Here is a 20,362-nt window from a genome sequence, read left to right on the forward strand (position 1 = left end):
GGCCTCTGCTATTTCCTCTTTTACTTTGTTCACAGCCTGGGATGCATTTCATCCGGGCCAGGGACTTAGCTACTTTCAAAGCTGCTAAACCCCTGAATACTTCCTCTCAGTATATTTATTTCATCCAGAATTTCACTCCTCCTCGATAGCAGTATCTGCATTGCCCCTTTCCTTTGTGAAAACAGATGCAAAGTATTCGTTAAGAACCTTACCAACATCTTCCACCTCCACACAAAGATTATCCTCATGGTCTCTAATAGACCCTTTTACTCTTAATATATTTATAGAACATCTTAGGGTTTTCCTTAATTTTACTAGTCAAGAATTTCTCGTGCTCTCTCTTAGCATTCCTAATATACTTTTTAATTTTGCCTCTTAACTTTCTATATTCCTCTAAAGATTCTATAGTATTTAAGCGTTGGTATATGACATAAGTGTCCCTTTTTTTCTTAATCCTCTTCTGTAAGTCCCTCGACATCCAGGGGGCTCTAGAATTATTATTCCCAATCTTTTTCTTTAAGGGCACATGTTTGGCCTGAGCCTTCTGGATCTCCTCCTTGAATGCCTCCCACTGTTCCGACACTGATTTACCCACAAGTAGCTGTTTCCAGTCCACTGTGGTCAAATCACTCCTTAACTTAGCAAAATTAGCTTTTCCCCAATTCGGAACTTTTATTCCAGGCCTATCCTTGTCCTTATCCATAACCAACTTGAATCTGACTAAATTATGGTCACTGGCACCCAAGTGCTCCCCCACTAATACCCCTTCCACCTGCCCAGCTTCATTCCCCAAAACTAAATCCAAGACTGCCCCTTCTCGTGTTGGGCTTACTACATACTGACTAAAAAAGTTCTCTTGAATGCATTTCAAGAATATGGCTCTGAACTTTGGTAATTGAACACAGAACATAGTTCCTGAGAATTCAACACTGGATATATGAGCATATATTCTCATACCCTGCTCCAGGTAATGCATCCTAGGACATGTCATCCCAACTCGGTTTTCTCAACAGTTGTACAAGAGATATTTGTTTTAAATGGTGACAGGCCTACCCAAGATGGCTTGTGACATGCCAGCCACTCTCACATGATTAAGCAGTGGAGTAGAGAAGACTGGCAAGCCTGGAGCAAATGCCTGCCCATCCCATCAGGCAGGGAAACTTCAGGTTGCAAAGATTTTTTAAACTTTAAAAATTTTTTTTTTTTTTTTTATAAATGTTTTTATACTGCACTTTTGCCACCGGGTTCTTGATGCACAGGTTTCTTGCAGTTGGCTGCGGCAAAACAGATTTTCTTAATTATCAGTTTTACATTTACCTTGTAGTCAACGGCACAAGTCCTGCACTTTGTCAGCACTGGTGCAGGCCACAATATAAAAGCACCATTTGGTGCTAGGAGAGCAGGCTTCAATGGAAACTGAGACAGTCATTTTTAAAGCAACTGGTTGCTGTGAACCAGATACAAAACCTATACACAAAAATGGGTACAGGATACTCATTACCTGCCAATACACAGGAGCATCAACACGATACAAGTTACACAGTGGCATCAAGGACCCAAGCATGAGAGGAGGGAAGGAGAAGATTTATTACTCACTTACAGACCTTGTAATTGATTATTTTTCCTGTACTTTTCTTTCCCACCCATGCTAAAAATTGGCTTTGTACCTGTCGGGTTTTGGCTGAAGTTTCTATGAATGGGATTCCATAACTCTTTGCTAGTTCCTGTGCTTGCTTTGTGTCCACAGTCCTTGACGGAAGGTCACACTTGTTTCCAACTAATACCATGGGAACGTCATCAGAATCTTTCACTCGATTAATCTGCTCCCTGGAGAAGAGACAAAGATAAAATGAAGATTTTCTTAGCATTTTGTTTAATTCTGCCAACAATGACTGAATTATCTCCCTTTTCCAAGTGCATTTGGAACACATACATCATGTCCAAAGTATAGGTACTGCAGTACCACATTGCTATAAACCACAATGTGTACATGTATGGTTTATTCTCTAATAAAAACAGCAATATAGACCATCTTCTGCAATGACTCAGTTGGTAACCTCAGTGCAGTCAAGAGCCCAGGGTTGATCCCCTAGTCTATGCTGAGCTACCAAATAATTGGAGTACTACAGGATGAGGACAGGGAAATTAGAGTTTCTCATGCACTTTCTGGATTGCAATCAGCAGGAGTGTTTGTGTGGATGGACATTGAGTAAAGGCAGGATTGAGTTTGTCCATGATGCTTCCCACAATTGAATAGTCAGTCAGGGTGCACTCACAACAATGTTCACTTGGGTGAGGTACTGCAGGGCAGGACTGCCATCTGTGAAACTTTACCCCCGACAACAATCTACACCTTAGGAGAAAGGGGGGGGGGGGTTTAAGAAAAGAGGGAGCAAATTGCAAGAAAAAAGGAGGGGAGGGAGGGAGGGAGGGAGGGAGGGGAGGCTTCCGTATATTGTATGTCAGAGTCCCAAACTGGAGTGGTGAACAAACAACAAAAGTAGTTTGTACCACTGGAACTGGTTTTCCCTACACCCCTCTGCTGATCACACCTCCCCAGAGGTCTGTGTCCTTACCGACTCCGGCGTTGAAGTCGCCGAGGAAGATCAGTTTGTCGTCCGTAGGGACTCGGGACAGGGATTGTTCAAGGCTGGAGTAGAATTCCTCTTTGCCCTCATCTGTTGTGTTGAGTGTTGGGTTGTACGCGCCGATAATTGTGGCGCACTGGTTCTGGGATAGGGTGAACCGGAGACGTGCGCTTACCCCGCAGGGGGAGTCTCCGAGACGGCCAACCAGCTCAGTCTTGATGGTGAAGCCAACTCCATGGAGCAAGCGTTCTTCTGGTTTGCCTTTCCAGAAGATGTAACCACCACCTTATTCTTTAAGCTGGCCTTCCCCTGCCCGCCGGGTCTCGCTTAGGGCGGCAATGTCGACATCAAAGCTTCCGAGTTCCCGGGCAACCATGGCGGTGCGGTGTTCCAGTTTGTTGCTGTTGGGGTTGTCCATGAGGGTCCTGACGTTCTAGCTCCCGAACTTCATTTTGAAGGGTGGAAGATGCCTGTGTGTGAGTTCTTTTAATGTGGGGTGGCCGTTGCACAGCAGCTACCACACGGGCTTAGCTGAGCAAGGTCTTGGTCCAGTGGCAAGGGGGTCCAAGACAACTGGAGACCAGGCACTACTGTATGGGCCTAGCTGCCTACGGTGGGATGTGAGTCGTAAGCTCAGCACTGAGCAGCGCCCTTCGGTGAGATGGAGATCGATCGGAGGCGTGGAAAGTGGAGGCGAGAGATTTGGGGTAATGTTTACCTCTCACAGGTGTTAGCTCCTGGCTGAGGGCAGGCATTGGGATGGCCAGAGGTCCACTTCGTGGAAGGAGAAGAGTTCAGAGTGGCCACAGCCATTGTGCACACCATGTGCTCGCCAGGGACTCCGCTGTTGAGTTGGTTCAGCGGCCGGTGGAAGGCCCAAACGTCACTGGAGGGAAAGAGGCCCAAACGTCCTGACAAAATACCACCACCAACACCTTGTTCCGCCAGAGGGACAAGTACAAGGCATCGTGGCAACACCCTCGCTCCAAGCACCGGCACCTGCTCGACTACATCATTGTCCAAGTGAGGGACCGCAAGGACATGCTCATCATCCGCCATGACAGGAGCAGACGAAAGCTAGACGGACCACCGCCTAATCTGTTCAGTCATCAACATTAATATAGCCCCAAAGAGGCGATGGCAACAGAAGCAGTGTCGCAGAAAAATCAATGCCAGGGCACTCAAAGCCCCAGTTAAGACAGCCTCACTGCCAACCTGGCGACCCTCGATGGCCCCGAGATACCGAGTGCCTGGTCTGCCCTCAAGGCCTCCATAACCAGCGCTTCGGAGAGACGGTCGGTCACTCAATCAGGAAACACCAAGACTGGGTTGACGAAAATGACCAGGAGATCCAGGAGCTAATAAACCACAAGCACAGTGCATTTCTAAACTTAAAGCAGCAACCCAATTCGGGAACAGCAAAGCAGCTCTACAAATGGCTGAAGGCCGAGGTCCGCGACCTAAAGAATAGATGGTGGGTGGAGAGAAAACAGAAGATCCAGCAGCTGGCCGACAGCCATGAAGTGCGAGGATTCTTCAGCGCAGTTAAGTCCACCTACGGCCCAAGCACCCAAGGCCCCACACCACTGCTGTCCAAGAATGGGGAGACACTCATTAAGGACACCGAGGCAGTCAGGGCCCACTGGAAGGAGCATTTAGAAGATCTCCTTAAATCGAGACACTGCCTTTGACACGAGTGTCCTCGACTCCACCCCGCAGCATGCTACTCGCCACCATCTCAGCAAAGCCCTGCAAGAGGTCGAAAAGGCCATCCGTCCGCTCAAGAACAAAGCATCAGGAGCAGATGGATCCCCGCCGAGGAATTAAAGTGTGGTGGAGAAGCACTATTGGCACGAATGCATGATCTCATCTCCTTTATCTGGAAGGAGGAGAGCATGCCAGGGGAATCTCAGAGATGCCGTAATCGTAACCATCTTCAAAAAAGGGACAAGTCCGACTGCTGCGGCAACTAGAGGAATCTCCCTGCTGTCGGCCACTGGGAAAATCATCACTAGAATCCTCCTCAACTGTCTTATCCTTGTGGCTGAAGAGCTCCTCCGAGTCACAGTGCGGATTCCGTCCACTAAGTGATACAACGGACATGATCTTCACCACGCGACAACTACAAGAGAAATGCAGGAACAGCACCAACCCTTGAACATGGCCTACTTTGACCTCACAAAGGCCTTTGACACGGTCAACGGCGAGGGTCTATGGAGAGTCCTCTGTTTTGGCTGCCCCCAAAAGTTTGTCACCATCCTCCGCCTGCTCCACGATGACATGCAAGCCGTGATCTTGACCAACGGATCCAGCACAGACCCAATCCACATCTAGACCAGGGTCAAGCAGGGCTGTGTCATCGCGCCAACGCTCTTCCTCGCTGCAATGCTCCACCCCATGCTCAACAAGCTCCCCGCTGGAGTGGAACTAAACTACAGAACCAATGGGAACCGGTTCAACCTTCAGTGCCTCCAGGCTAGATCCAAGGTCATCCCATCCTCTGTCATCCGAACTACAGTACGCGGACGACTGTGCAGAGGCCGAACTCCAAGTCATCGTCAACATCTTAACCGAGGCGTATGAAAGCATGGGCCTTACACTAAACATCTGTAAGACAAAGGTCCTCCACCAACTTGACCCCGCCTCACAGCACTGACTCCCGATCATCAAAATCCACGGCACGGCCTTAGATAACATGGACCATTTTCCACACCTCGGGAGCCTACTATCAGCAAGGACAGACATCAATGACGAGATCCAACACTGCCTCCAGTGTGCCAGTGCAGCCTTTGGTCACCTGAGGAAGATTGTTTGAAGACCAGGACCTCAAATCTGGCACCAAGCTTATGGTCTACAGGTCAGTAGTTATACCCACCCTCCTAGATGGCTCAGAGATGTGGACCATATACAGTAGACACCTCAAAGCGCTGGAGAAATACCCCTCCGCAAGACCTGCAAATCCATTGGGAGGATCGATGAACCAATGTCAGTGTTCTCGATCAGGCCAACATCCGCAGTATCGAAGCACTGACCACACTTGACTAGCTCCGTTGAGCGGGCCACATTGTCCGCATGCCTGACACGAGACTCCCAAAGCAAGCGCTCTACTCTGAACTCCGGCACGGCAGGCGAGCCCCAGGTGGGCAGAGGAAACCCTTCAAGGACACTCTCAAAGCCTTGATAAAGTGCAATATCCCCACCGACACCTGGGAGTCCCTGGCCAAAGACCGCCCTAAGTGGAGGAAGTGCTTCCGGGAGGACACTGAGCACCTCACGGCTCGTTGCCCAGAGCAAGCAGAAATCAAACGCAGACAGCAGAAGCATGATGCGGAAAACCAGACTCCTCACCCACCCTTTCCTTCAACCACTGTCTGTCCCACCTGTGACAGACTAATTCCTGTATTGGACTGTACAGTCACCTGGGAACACACTTTTAGAATGGAAGCAAGTCTTCCTCGATTTCAAGGGACTGTCTATGATGATGAGTTTGATGGGCATTTGTTGCACACAACTTACTCCGGGAAAAATATTTCCACTAAACTAGGCTTTTATATTTTGTGTTCTAATGCTGCAATTACAGTTTAAGTTTAAAAAAAGTGAAGCTGATTACATCTATGTACGTTTCAGCATTTTGAACACCGAGGTCATGTTTTTCCACATTCTTCTCTATTCCATTTAGCCTACTCCTCACAGGTTTACTGTTGGAATCCACGAAGCATCCTGTTCATTCTCTTCTTTCCCAAGAACGAAGTCCTTCGCAAAATACTTGTCTTTGTGAACAAGAGATTATTGTACAAAATTAAAGCACGTGGTATTGGGGGTAATGTATTGACGTGGATAGAGAACTGGTTGGCAGACAGAAAGCAAAGAGTGGGAATAAATGGGTCCTTTTCAGAATGGCAGGCAGTGACTAGTGGGGTGCCGCAGGGCTCAGTGCTTATTTACAACAAACATTAATGATTTAGACGAAGGAATTGAATGTAATATCTCCAAGTTTGCAGATGACACTAAACTGGGTGGCAGTGAGCCAAGAGGCTGCAGAGTGATTTGGACAGGTTCGGTGAGTGGGCAAATGCATGGCAGATGCAGTATAATGTAGATAAATGTGAGGTTATCCATTTTAGTGGCAAAAACAGGAAGGCAGATTATCTGAATGATGACAGATTAGGAAAAGGGGAGATGCAACGAGACTTGGGTATCTTGGTACATCAATCATTGAAAGTTGACATGCAGCTGGTGAAGGTGGCAAATGGCATGTCGGCCTTCATAGCAAGAGGATTTGATTATAGGAGCAGGGAGGTCTTACTGCAGTTGTACAGGGCCTTGGTGAGGCCACACCTTGAATATTGTGTATAGTTTTGGTCTCCTAATCTGAGGAAGGACATTCTTGCTATTGAGAAGAGTGCAACGAAGGTTCACCAGACTGATTCCCGGGATGGCAGGACTGACATATGAAGAAAGACTGGATCGACTAGGCTTATTATTCACTGGAATTTAGAAGAATGAGAGGGGATCTCATAGAAACATAAAAATCTGACGGGATTGGACAGGTTAGATGCGGGAAGAATGTTCCCAATGTTGGGGAAGTCCAGAACCAGGGGTCACGGTTTAAAGGATAAGGGGCAAGTCATTTAGGACCAAGATGAGGGGAAACTTCTTCACTCAGAATTATGAACCTGTGGAATTCTCTACCACAAAAATTTGTTGAGGCCAGTTCGTTAGATATATTCAAAAGGGAGTTAGATAAGGCCCTTTCGGCTAAAGGGATCAAGGGGTATGGAGAGAAAACAGGAATGGGGTACTGAAGTTGCATGATCAGCCATGATCATACTGAATGTGGTGCAGGCTCAAAGGGCCTCCTCCTGCACCTATTTTCTATGTTTCTAAAACGTCCACTTTTTCCATGAGAAGCATTGGAAACTAGAATTTTGACCCAAATCTCACAATGTTCCAAGTGTGCCCTTACCAACATGTTATATTATACTTACAAATGGGAAATACTTTTAAACTACAATATCCTTGACTTTCTCATCTCTCCACCTTTCTGCTGTGCCATTTACAAAACAAATCATACTCCTTAGTTGTGTTTGGGTTGAATAGGTGTAAATCTGATGCCAGTTTTCTTCTGAACTTTATACAATACTAACCTATACAGATGGACATCCTCGAATGATTTGGTGTTATTGATAGCAAAGACGCAGAGGAAGCCCTCGCCAGTTCGCATGTATTGATCTCTCATAGCACTGTACTCTTCTTGACCTGCTGTGTCCAGAATATCTAATAAACATGTTTCCCCATCAATTACCACCTGTTTCCTGTAGGAATCCTATGCAAGGAAAGAGTGAATATAAAGTTGATAATCAAGTCAATTATATTTCGCACCACTCTTCCCCCTCCTACCCTTCCCCAATTATGAATGCACATGTTGAATCAAACAGATTATAAGGATTGTTGGCAGGAGTTAAAGAAGTCCACAGTCCTGACCATCTCAACTGAAATCTTGTGTTGGAATTTTAAAACATTATCTGGTTTTCTCTCTACTTGGTCAGTAATTCCTTTCTCAGTTTAGTTATTTTCATCCTACATAAAGTCCCAGACTGAGGTTGTGCGGTGTCCTATTAGCAGAGCTTTTACAGTGCCACTCAGACTGGTTGCTAGGAGGTTGCCTGCTCCAATTCTTGGGAGATATCTTCCCTCCCCCCGGCACCCCCCACCCGCCCCGGCCCCCCCCCCCCCCCCCCCGAATTGTACCCATCTTGCAGATATTATATGCCTCAACTTTAAAATTCTTATCCTTCGGTTCAAATCGCTTTTTGGTGTCACTCCTCACTATCTCCATAACCAACTTACAATCTCCCCAAATACTCTTGGATTCCAGCCTAGAAGCATACTAGTAATTGAGGGGTCTAGAAAGAGGCACCATAGATACAAGATTAAATGCAAGACATTTAGAACAGATAGCAAGAAACTTTTTCTCATTGCGTAGTCAACCTTCAAGGGTTCGTGGTTGAGGCAGAAACTATATCAACACTCGATTAGAATGAATGTATGATTAAGCCAAATGGCCTGTTTGAGTTGCGACTTTCATTTTGTCCCACCATTGATGGCCATATCTACAGCTGCCTAGGACCCATGTTCTAGAATTGTTTCCCTAAACCCCTTCTGCCTCTTAAGCACCCTCTCCTACTTTAAGGTTCTCTTAACATATGCCTTTTTGACTAAGATTTTGGTCACTTCCCCATATCTTTCGTTCCTCGGCTCATTTTTCTTACACTTCTAGGAAGTGCTGTGAGACGTTTTTGTATTTTAAAGGCGCTATATAAACAAACACTCATTTTCTTCTTTCTTGCTGGCTACTTTTCTATCTCCTGAACCCAGAGCACTGAAGCCGACTACAGGGCCCCTACACCTGCCCTGCCCAAGCGTCTCAAGCAGAAGCTGGGGTTCAAACATGAAACTCTCTTGGTCTGAATGGCTTAACTACTCATTGGCTTAACCAGTTCAACCATCAGAGAGCTCCTCCCCAAGCAGTGGATATTCGGTACAATTGGGATGACAGCAGCAAAGGCAAGAAACAGATCGTGGCATTGGTAGGGGCCAGGAGAGGTTGCAGCCTCTCAGCAGTAACTATCACGCTCATTATTGTATTGTATTCTAATCGCTAATTTGCTCACTTGTTGCAGGTGCATCCATCATGGGATTGGGATTGGGATATATATTCTATAAGCTTCACTAGTTAACATTTGCAGAATTGGAAGTTGTATATTATAATTTTGTTTCTTGACCATTGTAGTTTATTTACTGCTAACTCAATGACGACTGTACATCTCATACTCAGCTGGGGATACCAACAGTTATAGGCTGGCTTTTAAAAATAATCTCCAGCTCATGCATGATGATGCTTGGCTGAAACAAATCCTAATAGTACATTAAGAAATGCTACTGAAATTACTTTTCTTCAGTATTATTACAAAAAAAAAAACTGAAATAAAATAAGTTTTAAAGCATCATGTTTTACCCATCGTTGCTTCTCCTATTTAACTTTATATATACACTATTTATAACTCAGTACCATAGGGGTGTTGAGGCTTCTTGCATTCTTCTCTGCTCTCTTCATTTCCCATTTTTGATCAAGCTCTAAACCAAGTGTCAGCTGTGGCTCAGTGGGTAGCACACTCACCTTGAAGTCAGAAGATTCAAATCCCACTCCTGGGACCGAAGCACAAAAATCTAGGTTGACACTCCAGTGCAGTGCCGAGGGAGTGCTGTAGTATATCAGGGGCTGTCTTTCGGATGAGACATTAAACCGAGGCCCCATCTGCTCTCTAGTGGAGAGCCAATCAATAATGCTGAATCAAGATAACTTGTTAGCCAACTTCAGTAGTGTGCAATTGTCTGCACTTTAGGGATGCAAGTTTCAGAAAAACCTAAAAGATTACAATAAGCATTGCAGCTAAATGCATGATTTATTTCCCACCTTTAGTTCTCACTGCCACAGTTCAGTGTGGCGCCTTTTCAACTAGCCACTGCCGAGATTCCATTTGCCCCTCTCGTCTCTCACTTACCTCGATGGTTGGATCATATTCATCCACAAAATGGTTCTGTATCAGCTGGATAGTCAGAGCACTTTTCCCAACACCACCAGCTCCTACCACCACCAACTTGTATTCAGTCATCTTGTTAATATAGTAACTGGAACCATAAAGCAAATAATTAGTAAAACAGCACTAATCTAAATCATTCATAACTGGCTGTTAAATACAAATAATTTTTTGAGTTTCATGAATATCAACCGTGGTTCTCTTCAAACAATTCTTAACTGCTTTTTTCAGATTTTCATACAGTCTTTCTAAAAAAGATTCTCCAACGACCCATGAGATTCTCCAGCTTCGAACTACCCAAATTGTCTCTTTGTTTCCTGGAAACAAAGTTTACTGGGATATCGTGGTTTTTGAATATCGGGGCTTCAAATTCAAAAGAGGGAAGGACCAGTCAAATAGAAACTGACCCGATCATGAAACCTGTGGTCATCTCTGTGGCGCTGCTGTGATCCAGCAGGAAAAGCCCCGATAATATGCACCTCCCAAGTGTTAGATTTCCTCTCAAGCTGGTTAGTAGTGTCAGTCCTTGCTCAGTGGTAGTACCTCACCTGAGGCAGAGGTTTTGGGCTCAAGTCCCACTCCATTGACTTGAGCACATAATCTAACTGAGGGATTGCCACACTGTTGGTGGTGCAGTCTTTCAGATGAGATGTTAAATCAAGGCCTTATCTGATCTTTCATATGGACATAAAAGATCCCATGGCACTATTCACAGGAGAGTTCTACAACATTTATCCCTCAATCAACCGTTACTAAAACAGGTCATTATCTCATTGCTGTTTGTTGTATCTTGCGGTGCAGAAATTGGCTGCCGAGTTTTCTACATTACAACAGTGACTAAAGTATTTCATTGGCTGTGAAGTGCTTTGGGACATATTTATTTCTTACCAGGGAGATCCCAACAACTAATTTTGCAATATTGCAGTAATCACAGCAAACAGAATTCTGAACTATAAAACAGTCCTGCTGAAACTGCATAATGCTCGGTCAGCAGACCAAGTTATGTGCAGTTCTGGTCACCAAGACATAAAAAGCAGACATTCTGGGTTGATCCTAATACCAAAGGAATGACTTAAGACACTAGAGAAAGCAGGGCTTCTCGACTTTGAAAGGAGACCATGAAGGCCTGACCATAGACAGATGTATAAATTCGTAACCAGTATGAAGATGATATAATCAGAAGCAAACCTGAGAATAAGTCAAGGGACACTGGAACAAACCATTAAAAAGGAAAATTTAGGAAAGATGCCAGGAAGTTCTTCGGACAGAATATATGGAATGAATAGAGGACTATTTTCAGGGTTATGGGGAAAAAGCTGGGGTGTGGGACTAAATTGGACAGCTGTTCCAAAGAGCTAGCACAAGCATGACAGGCCAGATGGCCTGTGCTATAAAATTCTATGATTCTAACTTCCAGGTAGGATAAAGACGACAAAATCTCTGGAATTATTTAAGAAACAATTAGATGCCATGGTGGGGGAGAAGAACAGTAGGGTCTTCCGAACAATAAACCAAGATGAACCAAATGGACTTCCTCATCCATTTTAGCTTGTGTGAGAGGAACGTCTTTTAATAAATGGACTCCTTAAGCTATTTTCCCCTTTCCTGCCTTCCACCAACATTTTTGGCCAGTATGGTGAACAGAGATCTACTAATGTCCTTGTAACTGGTAACTAAAAAGCAAATGTGTGCAGCCGCAGGGAAGGCTCACCGAGCATTACCTTCCAGTGGAGATTAGGAACTTAAACAAACAGTTATCCCCCTCCACCTTCTGGTGTCACCATTATAAGAACATGGGTAATAGGAGCAGGAGTTTGTTTTTGAGAAAATGAATACATGGAACAACTCTAGACTTTATGTTCTGAACCTGCTAGTTCCTTGTACCAGTGAATAGCCTGTGTCTAGACCTCGCTCAATACTGCTGGTCAACTTGACAATCCTTGTGGGATTACAGAGTCTTCAAATCAGCACAGAACAAGCATCTAGTTCCTGGTCAGTGAGGGGATACAAGAGGTCAAACCAGAGCCTCCTCATTCCTCAGCACTGTCATTTTTTAATGAATCGGAACTAAATATTCACAATGCATATCGCTGAAGTTTGTGTTATATTTGAAAATTTTATTCAAGGTAAGAAGAAATAGCTGGCAGTGCACACAAGGCTGGAATTCAACCTTGGGATTTGTATCGAATACAAACTTCTCTTTCACAATCTGTAATATCAGAAGTCCATGAATGAATTACAGCTTTGTAACAGAGTACATTTTATATTCCAAAAAAAATCATACCATGGTGACATTGTTCAGCTCGTGAGATAAGATCTATCAGAAAGCAGTTTCATAGAACTATATTTGTTTCTGTGTATATTTAAAATGGAAAAGCTGGTTTTCCTCCATCCACATGCATCAGGGTGTCAAATAGCAGATTATAAATGAATTGGGATAATTGCAGTGGACACCTGTGCTTGATAACAGAGCGAATTCCCAGCTGAACTGCATTCGGTTGGATTCCCCACAAGGGAAGTTCTCTTTCACAACTTCTTGTACCTAACCATCTCTTTCCTAATAGTTGCAGCCTATAATGAAATGTGAATGTATACCTCCCTGACATTGTCCCAATACACTGGCCAGCACCACACATCACATACCACCAGATTCTCTCCCCCCTTGTCCTGAAGGTGCAAGTCCCTGAGATACCTCACTAGTGCCTTTCTACATATGACCCTGTTGATTAGTCCAGGTGGGGCTTCACAGCCAAGTGGGATTACACCTTCACCCAACATGCCCTTTCCATCAGGAATGATTGAATTTGACCAGGAGAAGGAACCCTGACTGATGGACTAAGGACAGGAAATAAGAGCCCCACATCTCTTGCTTTGAGTAACATTTCCTCTTGCTGCCAGTCAGTGTAAACCTACACGGCAAAACTTGTCCACAATAGTAAGAAGAAAATGGATTTAATGAATTGAAGCCAGGGATTATAGTAGTGTAGATTTTTATACATCACCATGTTATCTCCTGTGACCTAAAGTGGAAATATCACACTTCTGCTGCTTCCAAGGAACTTGGTTCCTCTTTCATGACAAATGCATGTCTTCCTTCCAACAACTCTTAACGCTCTCAAATTCAACTTCATCCCAAGTCTGCTCCCATATATGGGAGTGTTCTCCCAGCACCCATTATGCATTCTGGACAGGATAACAGAACAAACGCTCACACCCACCCGATTGCAATATTTATGCTGTAAATACCTCTGCTACTATCCCCAAATCTAGTAATATTTGGAAGATTCTAACGACTATATCCTCAATTTCCTTACTATGGGCGTGAAGATTTTGTCATTGCTCCTCTGACTCTTGCTCCCAGTGTTGAAATCAAACCTCACTGCACTCTGTCTGCTATTTCAACTCACTTTCCCCAGAATTGTGAAATTCCTAATCTCCCATCACCTTCCCATTTTTGAAGAGCTTTGAACACCCAAGCTGGACATCTCCTAATCACAACTTAATGATTTATCTTTGCTTCTTGCCTATTCTTCACCTAGGTTTTACAATAATAAAAAGGTTGCAGTACCCGAGAAAACCCAAAGTACAGCATACAGTGATAACTATCGCAGTATTCTACTGCTCCAGTAGGCACATGATTTTAGTACTGTCTCTATTGATTTGGTGTCAATATGCAAGAATGCCAAATCTCTAAAAATTTTATTTAAACCAGATTTTCTACCTAAATTCAAACTTTGCTATATCTCGAGAAATCCCCCATCTAAACAGACCATTTTTATATTCAAGTGGGCTCTTAATGTGTATTAAAGATGATGCTTAGGAGAAAGGTTTCACCGTGAGTTCAAGATGGTTCTGAGCCATACAGGCCAGACATAGGCTTGGAGCAGGCTGTCTGACTGGCCCAGTGTCATACATTGGTACACTAGTACAAAGGAGCAGGCTGCCCCATCAGCTAGGGAAAGGTACGCTGAGGTCAGAGAACCTAATAAGGAGGGAAACCCTGAAGGAAATAGGCAGGAAATCAATTAAGGTATCATAGACATCAGGGCACATCACGTCCTACAGAGCGGAACGAAGCAGGCCCAAGCCTGTATTATTTTGAGAGACCAGACCTCTGCTTAGCAGAGGGAAGGAAGGAGAAATTGGAGGGAGCAATTTAGTTAGCAATGTCCAAAACAAAGGGGCACAACCTTAAAATTAGAGCCAGGCTGTTCAGGGGAGATAACAGGAAGCATTTCTTCACACAAAAAGATAGTGGAAATCTGGAAGTGATGAGGCTGGGGGTCAATTGAAAATGTCAAAACGGAGGTGGATAGATTTATGTTGGGCAAGGGTATTTAGGGATATGGAATCAATGCGGGTATATGGAGTTAAGGTGCAGATCAGCCACGATCTAATTGAATGGTGGAACAGGCTCGAGGGGCTGAATGGCCTCCTATGTACTCTGTCTCAGGGAGCTGAAGAGCCCAATCTTCTCTTCAGCCAATGTCCTCAGACAAGCACATTGTTCTAGGGGTCACTGTCTAGCAGTGGAGCAGGAAGCCTGGCTTTTCTCCTTCATAACCTGGAGGCCAATTGTAGCTTCCCAATCTCCACTCTGGCTAAGTTAGGACAGCCTCAGGATTGGACATGGAATCTGTTGTCCAAATTGCTGCCGATTCCTATTTAAAATCATGATGGCGCCATATCGCCGAGTTATGTATGATCGGAGAACAATCAACTAGTGCGAGACAGGTGAAAATCCATTTCACTACAAGTGTCAAACCGCACAAACACGTATTACAGATCTCTCCTACACCACAGCAGTACCCGTGACCTTTCAGTGCATCAATTCCAAGTTCTGAATTTAACTGAATCTTCACAAACTTTGTGACAACTCACCTTGGAATGCACCCAGCCAGGAGCCAAAGCAGCTCAGTGTCGAAGTGCCAGCCGGAGTGCTGCAAATTTAACAGAAACACTCAGCAGGTCAGGCAGCATCTGTAGAGAGAAACACAGTTAATGACATTTCATTAGAACCGGAAGATGGTAGATTTTAACAGTTTTTAAACAAGTACAGAGCTAGAGGGGGTGAGGAAAGATCAAAGGGAAGGTCTGAGATAGGCTGGAGGGCAGGTGAGATTAAATGTCAAAAGCATGATGGAGCAGATATTTGCCTTGCTCCATCACCAAGGCCGCCTATTTCCACCTCCGTAACATCACCTGTCTCCACCAAGGCCGCCTATTTCCACCTCCGTAACATCGCCTGTCTCCACCAAGGCCGCCTATTTCCACCTCCGTAACATCACCTGTCTCCACCAAGGCCGCCTATTTCCACCTCCGTAACATCGCCTGTCTCCACCAAGGCCGCCTATTTCCACCTCCGTAACATCGCCTGTCTCCACCAAGGCCGCCTATTTCCACCTCCGTAACATCGCCTGTCTCCACCAAGGCCGCCTATTTCCACCTCCATAACATCACCTGTCTCTACCCCTTCCTCAGCTCATCAGTTGCTGAAACTCTACCTCTAGACTCGACAATTCCAACGCACTTCTTCCTGGCTCTACCCTCCGTAAACCTGAGGTCATCCAAAACTTCGCTGCCCCGTGTCCTAACTCGCACCAATCACTCCCCCGTGCTCGCTGACCTACATTGGCTCCCGGTTAAGCAACGCCTCAATTTTAAAATTCTCATCCTTGTTTTCAAATCCCTCCATGTCCTCACCCCTCCCTATCTCTGTAATCTCCTCCAGCCCCACAACCCACTCCTCCAATTCTGGCCTGTTGAAACATAGAAAATAGGTGCAGGAGTAGGCCATTCGGCCCTTCGAGCCTGCACCGCCATTCAATATGATCATGGCTGATCATGCAACTTCAGTACCCCATTCCAGCTTTCTCTCTATACCCATTGATCTCTTTAGCCATAAAGGCCACATCTAACTCCCTTTTGAATATATCTAACGAACTGGCCTCAACAACTTTCTGTGGTAGAGAATCCCACAGGTTCACAATTCTCCAAGTGAAAAAGTTCCTCCTCATCTCGGTCCTAAATGGCTTACCCCTTATCCTTAGACTGTGACCCTGGTTCCGGATTTCCCCAACATCAGGAATATTCTTCCTGCATATAACCTGTCCAGTCCTGTCAGAATTTTATATGTTTCTATGAGATCCCCTCATTCTTCTAAATTCCAGTGAATACAGGCCCAATCGATCCAGTCTTTCTTCATATGTCAGTCATGCCATCCCTGGAATCAGTTTGGTGAACCTTCGCTGCACTTCCTCAATAGCAAGAACGTCCTTCCTCAGATTAGGAGACCAAAACTGTACACAATATTCAAGGTGTGGCTTCACCAAGGCCCTGTACAACTGCAGTAAGACCTCCCTGCTCCTATACTCAAATCCTCTAGCTATGAAGGCCAACATGCCATTTGCCTTCTTCATCGCCTGCTGTACCTGCATGCCCACTTTCAATGACTGATGTACCATGACACCCAGCAGCCTTAATTTTCATTGCTCTACGATTGGTGGCTGTGCCTTCAGCTGCCTGGGCCCCAAGCTCTGGAATTCCTTCCCTAGCCACTTCATTGGAACAGTGCAGGAGGCCGAGGTCAGAGTGTGATGAAGGATTAAAATGGCAAGTGACTGAAGCTCAGGGTCACATTTCCGGTCTGAATGGAATCGGGAGAGCGGTCACCCAATTTGCACTGGGTCTCCCCAATGTACAGGAGGCCGTATCATGAGCAGTGAATGCAGGAGCAAGCATTGCAAGTCAATCACTGTAAATTCAAGCTCGTTTGCCTGAATGACACTAGCCTCGGCAGTGCTGGACATTGCCGGCGAGTGACAGACAGCAACACACGTGGGATCATTCTCTGCACCATCCTGCCCCTGACCGGAGGGCGATTGTGGCAATGAGCAGGCTAAGAATAGAAAATAAAAACCTAAAACAGAGAAACTGCAGCAAAGCCTGAGGCGGGCACAGGGTCAGGCTGTGTACAACTTACCCTCTCGCTCTGCCTGGCGTTTAATCCCAAAGTTAAATAGTATCCCGGAAGTAACCCTTTGTGTTTCACTGCGAGTTACATTGTTGCCACTTTCACAATGTAACAATTTCTGCACCGGAAGTACCCGTTCAACCACTGACTGACAGCCCGGGGACCAATAGAATCTCCGCAAGCTGCAGCAGCCGATCAATCAGCTTCCACTGAAGGAGGTGACGATTGAAGGGCCTTCTTGGGCCGCCTTCAGCAGTGCCTGTGATTTGAATCAATTATTGCTGCCAGACCAGAGAACAAGCAGCTCAGCGCTGGAGACAGGCTCTTAAAGGGACAGGCTCTTAAAGGGACAGGCACGTGTCTCCACTTCAGCTGAGTTTGAGAACTTTCAAAATCTGGGAATAAAAAGCTGGGATCAGTAAAAGTGACCATGAAGCTGTTGGATTGTCGTAAAAACCCAACTGGGTCACTAATGTCCATTTAGGGAAGGAAACCTGTCCTTTCCTGGTCTGGGCCTATATGTGACTCCAGTCCCACTCCAATATCATCATCATAGGCGGTCCCTCGGAATCGAGGAAGACTTGCTTCCACTCCTGAAGTGAGTTATTTGCTGGCTGAACAGTCCAACACGAGAGTCACAGACTCTGTTACAGGTGGGCAGATAGTTGTTGAGGGAAGGGTGGGTGGGGCTGGTTTGCCGCGCGCTCCTTCCGCTGCCTGCGCCTGACCTCTTCACGCTCGCAGCGTTGAGATTCAAAGAAATCAACACCCTCCCGGATGCACTTTCTCCACTTAGGGCGATCTTCGGCCAGGGTCTCCCAGGTGTCAGTGGTGATGTTGCACTTCACCAGGGAGGCTTTGAGGGTGTCCTTGTAACGATTCCGCTGCCCTCCTTTGGCTCGGTTGCCATGAAGGAGCTCCGCTTAGAGCAATTGCTCAGAGAGTCTCGTGTCTGGCATGCGAACTAAGTGGCCTGCTCAGCGAAGCTGATCGGGTGTGGTTAGTGCTTCTATGCTGGGTATATTAGCCTGGGCGAGGACACTGATGTTGGTGCGTCTGTCCTCCCAGGGGATTTGCAGGATCTTGCGGAGACATCGTTGGTGATATATCTCCAGCGACGTGAGGTGTCTTCTGTACATCATCCATGCCTCTGATCCATACAGGAGGGTGGGTATTACTACAGCCCTGTAGACCATGAGCTTGGTGGTAGGTTTGAGGTCTTTGAACACTTTTTTCCTCAGGCAGCGCTGTGCGGCGAGGGCAGGCTGGTGTAGGACCTGTGTCTTACGGATGTTAAGTGTAAGGCCCATGCTTTCATATGCCTCGGTGAATACATTGACTATATCCTAGAGTTCAGCCTAAGAATATGCGCAGACGCAGGCGTCGTCCGCGTACTGCAGCTCAACGACAGAGGTTGGGGTGATCTTGGACCTGGCCTGGAGGCAGCGAAGGTTAAACAGCTTCCCACTGGTTCTGTAGTTTAGTTCCACTCCAGCGGGAGCTTGTCGACAGTGAGGTGGAGCATGGCGGTGAGGCAGATTGAAAAGAGGGTTGGAGCGATGACGCAGCCCTGTTTGACCCCAGTCCGGACGTGAAATGGGTCTGTAATCGATCCGCTGGTAAGGATCACGGCCTGCATGTTGTCGTGGATCAGGCGAAGGATGTTAACGAACTTTCGGGGGCATTCAAAACGGAGGAGGAAACTCCATAAACCCTCACGGTCGACAGTATCAAAGGCCTTTGTGAGATCGAAAAAGGCCATGTATAAGGACTGGTATTGTTCCCTGCATTTTTCCTGCAGTTGTCGTGCTGCAAAGATCATGTCCGTTGTTCCCCATAGGGGACAAATTCCGCACGGCGACTCCGGGAGGAGCTCCTCAGCCACAGGGAGAAGACAGTTGAGGAGAACTCTAGCGACAACCTTCCCAGTGGTTGATAGCAGGGAGATTCCCCTGTAGCTGCCGCAGTCGGATTTGTTCCCCTTTTTAAAAATGGACATGATCACTGTCATTTATTCAACTGTCATTGTAATCCATGTATAAACTGACCTAAGTTGTACACCGTGAGAACACTGACCACTAGGTGGTGAAATTGTGGGAGACACTCCTAACCTGGACTTTCAGGTATAAAAGAGGCAGCTCCACCCACCTTCTGCACTTCAGTGCTGGCTAATAAAGGTTACTGGTCACAGAGTGACCTTCTCTCTAGTATGGGCCTCGTGTGCATTTATACTGTATAGTAAGGACATATTATTGGCGACGAGAAACTGGGATTTAAACTACGCGAGCATGGCCACTAGCAGCACAGATGAGAGGTACTGTGTTGATGATGATTGGAACGATTTTATTGAGAGACTACAGCAAAGTTTTGTCACTAAGGAATGGTTGGGACAGGATTCGACCGACAAACGCAGGGCTCATCTCCTGAAGGTTTGTGGATCCAGGACGTACTCCCTGATGAAGGACCTTCTAGCGCCAGAGAAGCCGACGGACAAGACTTTTGAAGAGCTCAGTAAGTTGATCGGGGAACACCTTAAACCGGCGAGCAGCATGCACATGGCGAGACACCGGTTTTACACGCACCGGCGGCAAGAAGGGCAAAGCGTTCCAGACTTCGTGGCAGATCTCTGGCGACTGGCAAGCCTATGTAAGTTCCCAGATGCATGCAGAGCGGAGATGCTGCGAGACTTTTTTTATTGAGGGCATCGGGCACGCTGGGGTTTTCAGGAAACTGATTGAGACCAAAGACTTGACCCTGGAAACGACGGCTTTGATGGCCCCGACATTTATCTCAGGGGAGGAAGAGACCAGAATGATGTTTGACAAAAACCTTGGTTTAAATGCAGCAAATGGACAGGGAGTCAACATTGTTAACGCGGCACACAGTTCTCCAGGCAGACAGGGGCAATCGGACATGCCCCAGCATGTAGTCGAACCCAAAGGGGTATTTCAACAGAGACAATGGCTAGCTGAACGACGATTCATGCCATCGCAAGGGACAATGCAGCCAGTAATGGGGCCATCAACACCTGCCAATGGTGCGCTTAAGGACATTTACAGAGACAGAGACGATTAACTGGTAATGGACTTTTTGTTTCCAACAGCGGCTCATGTTGGAGGTGTGGAGGCAACCACACAGCCAGAGCTTGCAGATATCACCAATATACCTGCAGAAACTGCAACAGCAGCAGTCACTTGGCG

General features: G+C 46.1%; 2 protein-coding genes across 2 annotated transcripts in view; one reads left to right on the top strand and one right to left on the bottom strand.

Moving 5' to 3' along the window:
• The window catches only part of LOC139230085 (inositol 1,4,5-triphosphate receptor associated 2-like), a 131,984-nt gene extending 129,754 nt beyond the window's left edge, over positions 1-2,230 (top strand). The window contains exon 23 of the mRNA XM_070861893.1: positions 1,748-2,230. Coding sequence (XP_070717994.1) covers positions 1,748-1,754 — 7 coding nt within the window. The 3' untranslated portion in view covers positions 1,755-2,230. The remainder of the gene's footprint in view (positions 1-1,747) is intronic.
• LOC139230086 (GTPase KRas-like) overlaps positions 1-17,276 on the bottom strand; it is a 40,382-nt gene extending 23,106 nt beyond the window's left edge. Inside the window, exons 1-5 of the mRNA XM_070861895.1 lie at positions 17,172-17,276; positions 15,071-15,169; positions 10,154-10,280; positions 7,736-7,914; positions 1,668-1,827 (exon numbers count right to left, since the gene is read on the bottom strand). Of these exons, the coding sequence (XP_070717996.1) occupies positions 1,668-1,827; positions 7,736-7,914; positions 10,154-10,264 (450 nt within the window). The 5' untranslated portion in view covers positions 10,265-10,280; positions 15,071-15,169; positions 17,172-17,276. The remainder of the gene's footprint in view (positions 1-1,667; positions 1,828-7,735; positions 7,915-10,153; positions 10,281-15,070; positions 15,170-17,171) is intronic.
• Positions 17,277-20,362: the final 3,086 nt, after the last annotated feature.

This window comes from Pristiophorus japonicus, chromosome 19 (assembly GCF_044704955.1).
Source record: "Pristiophorus japonicus isolate sPriJap1 chromosome 19, sPriJap1.hap1, whole genome shotgun sequence".
NCBI classification, from domain to species: domain Eukaryota; kingdom Metazoa; phylum Chordata; class Chondrichthyes; family Pristiophoridae; genus Pristiophorus; species Pristiophorus japonicus.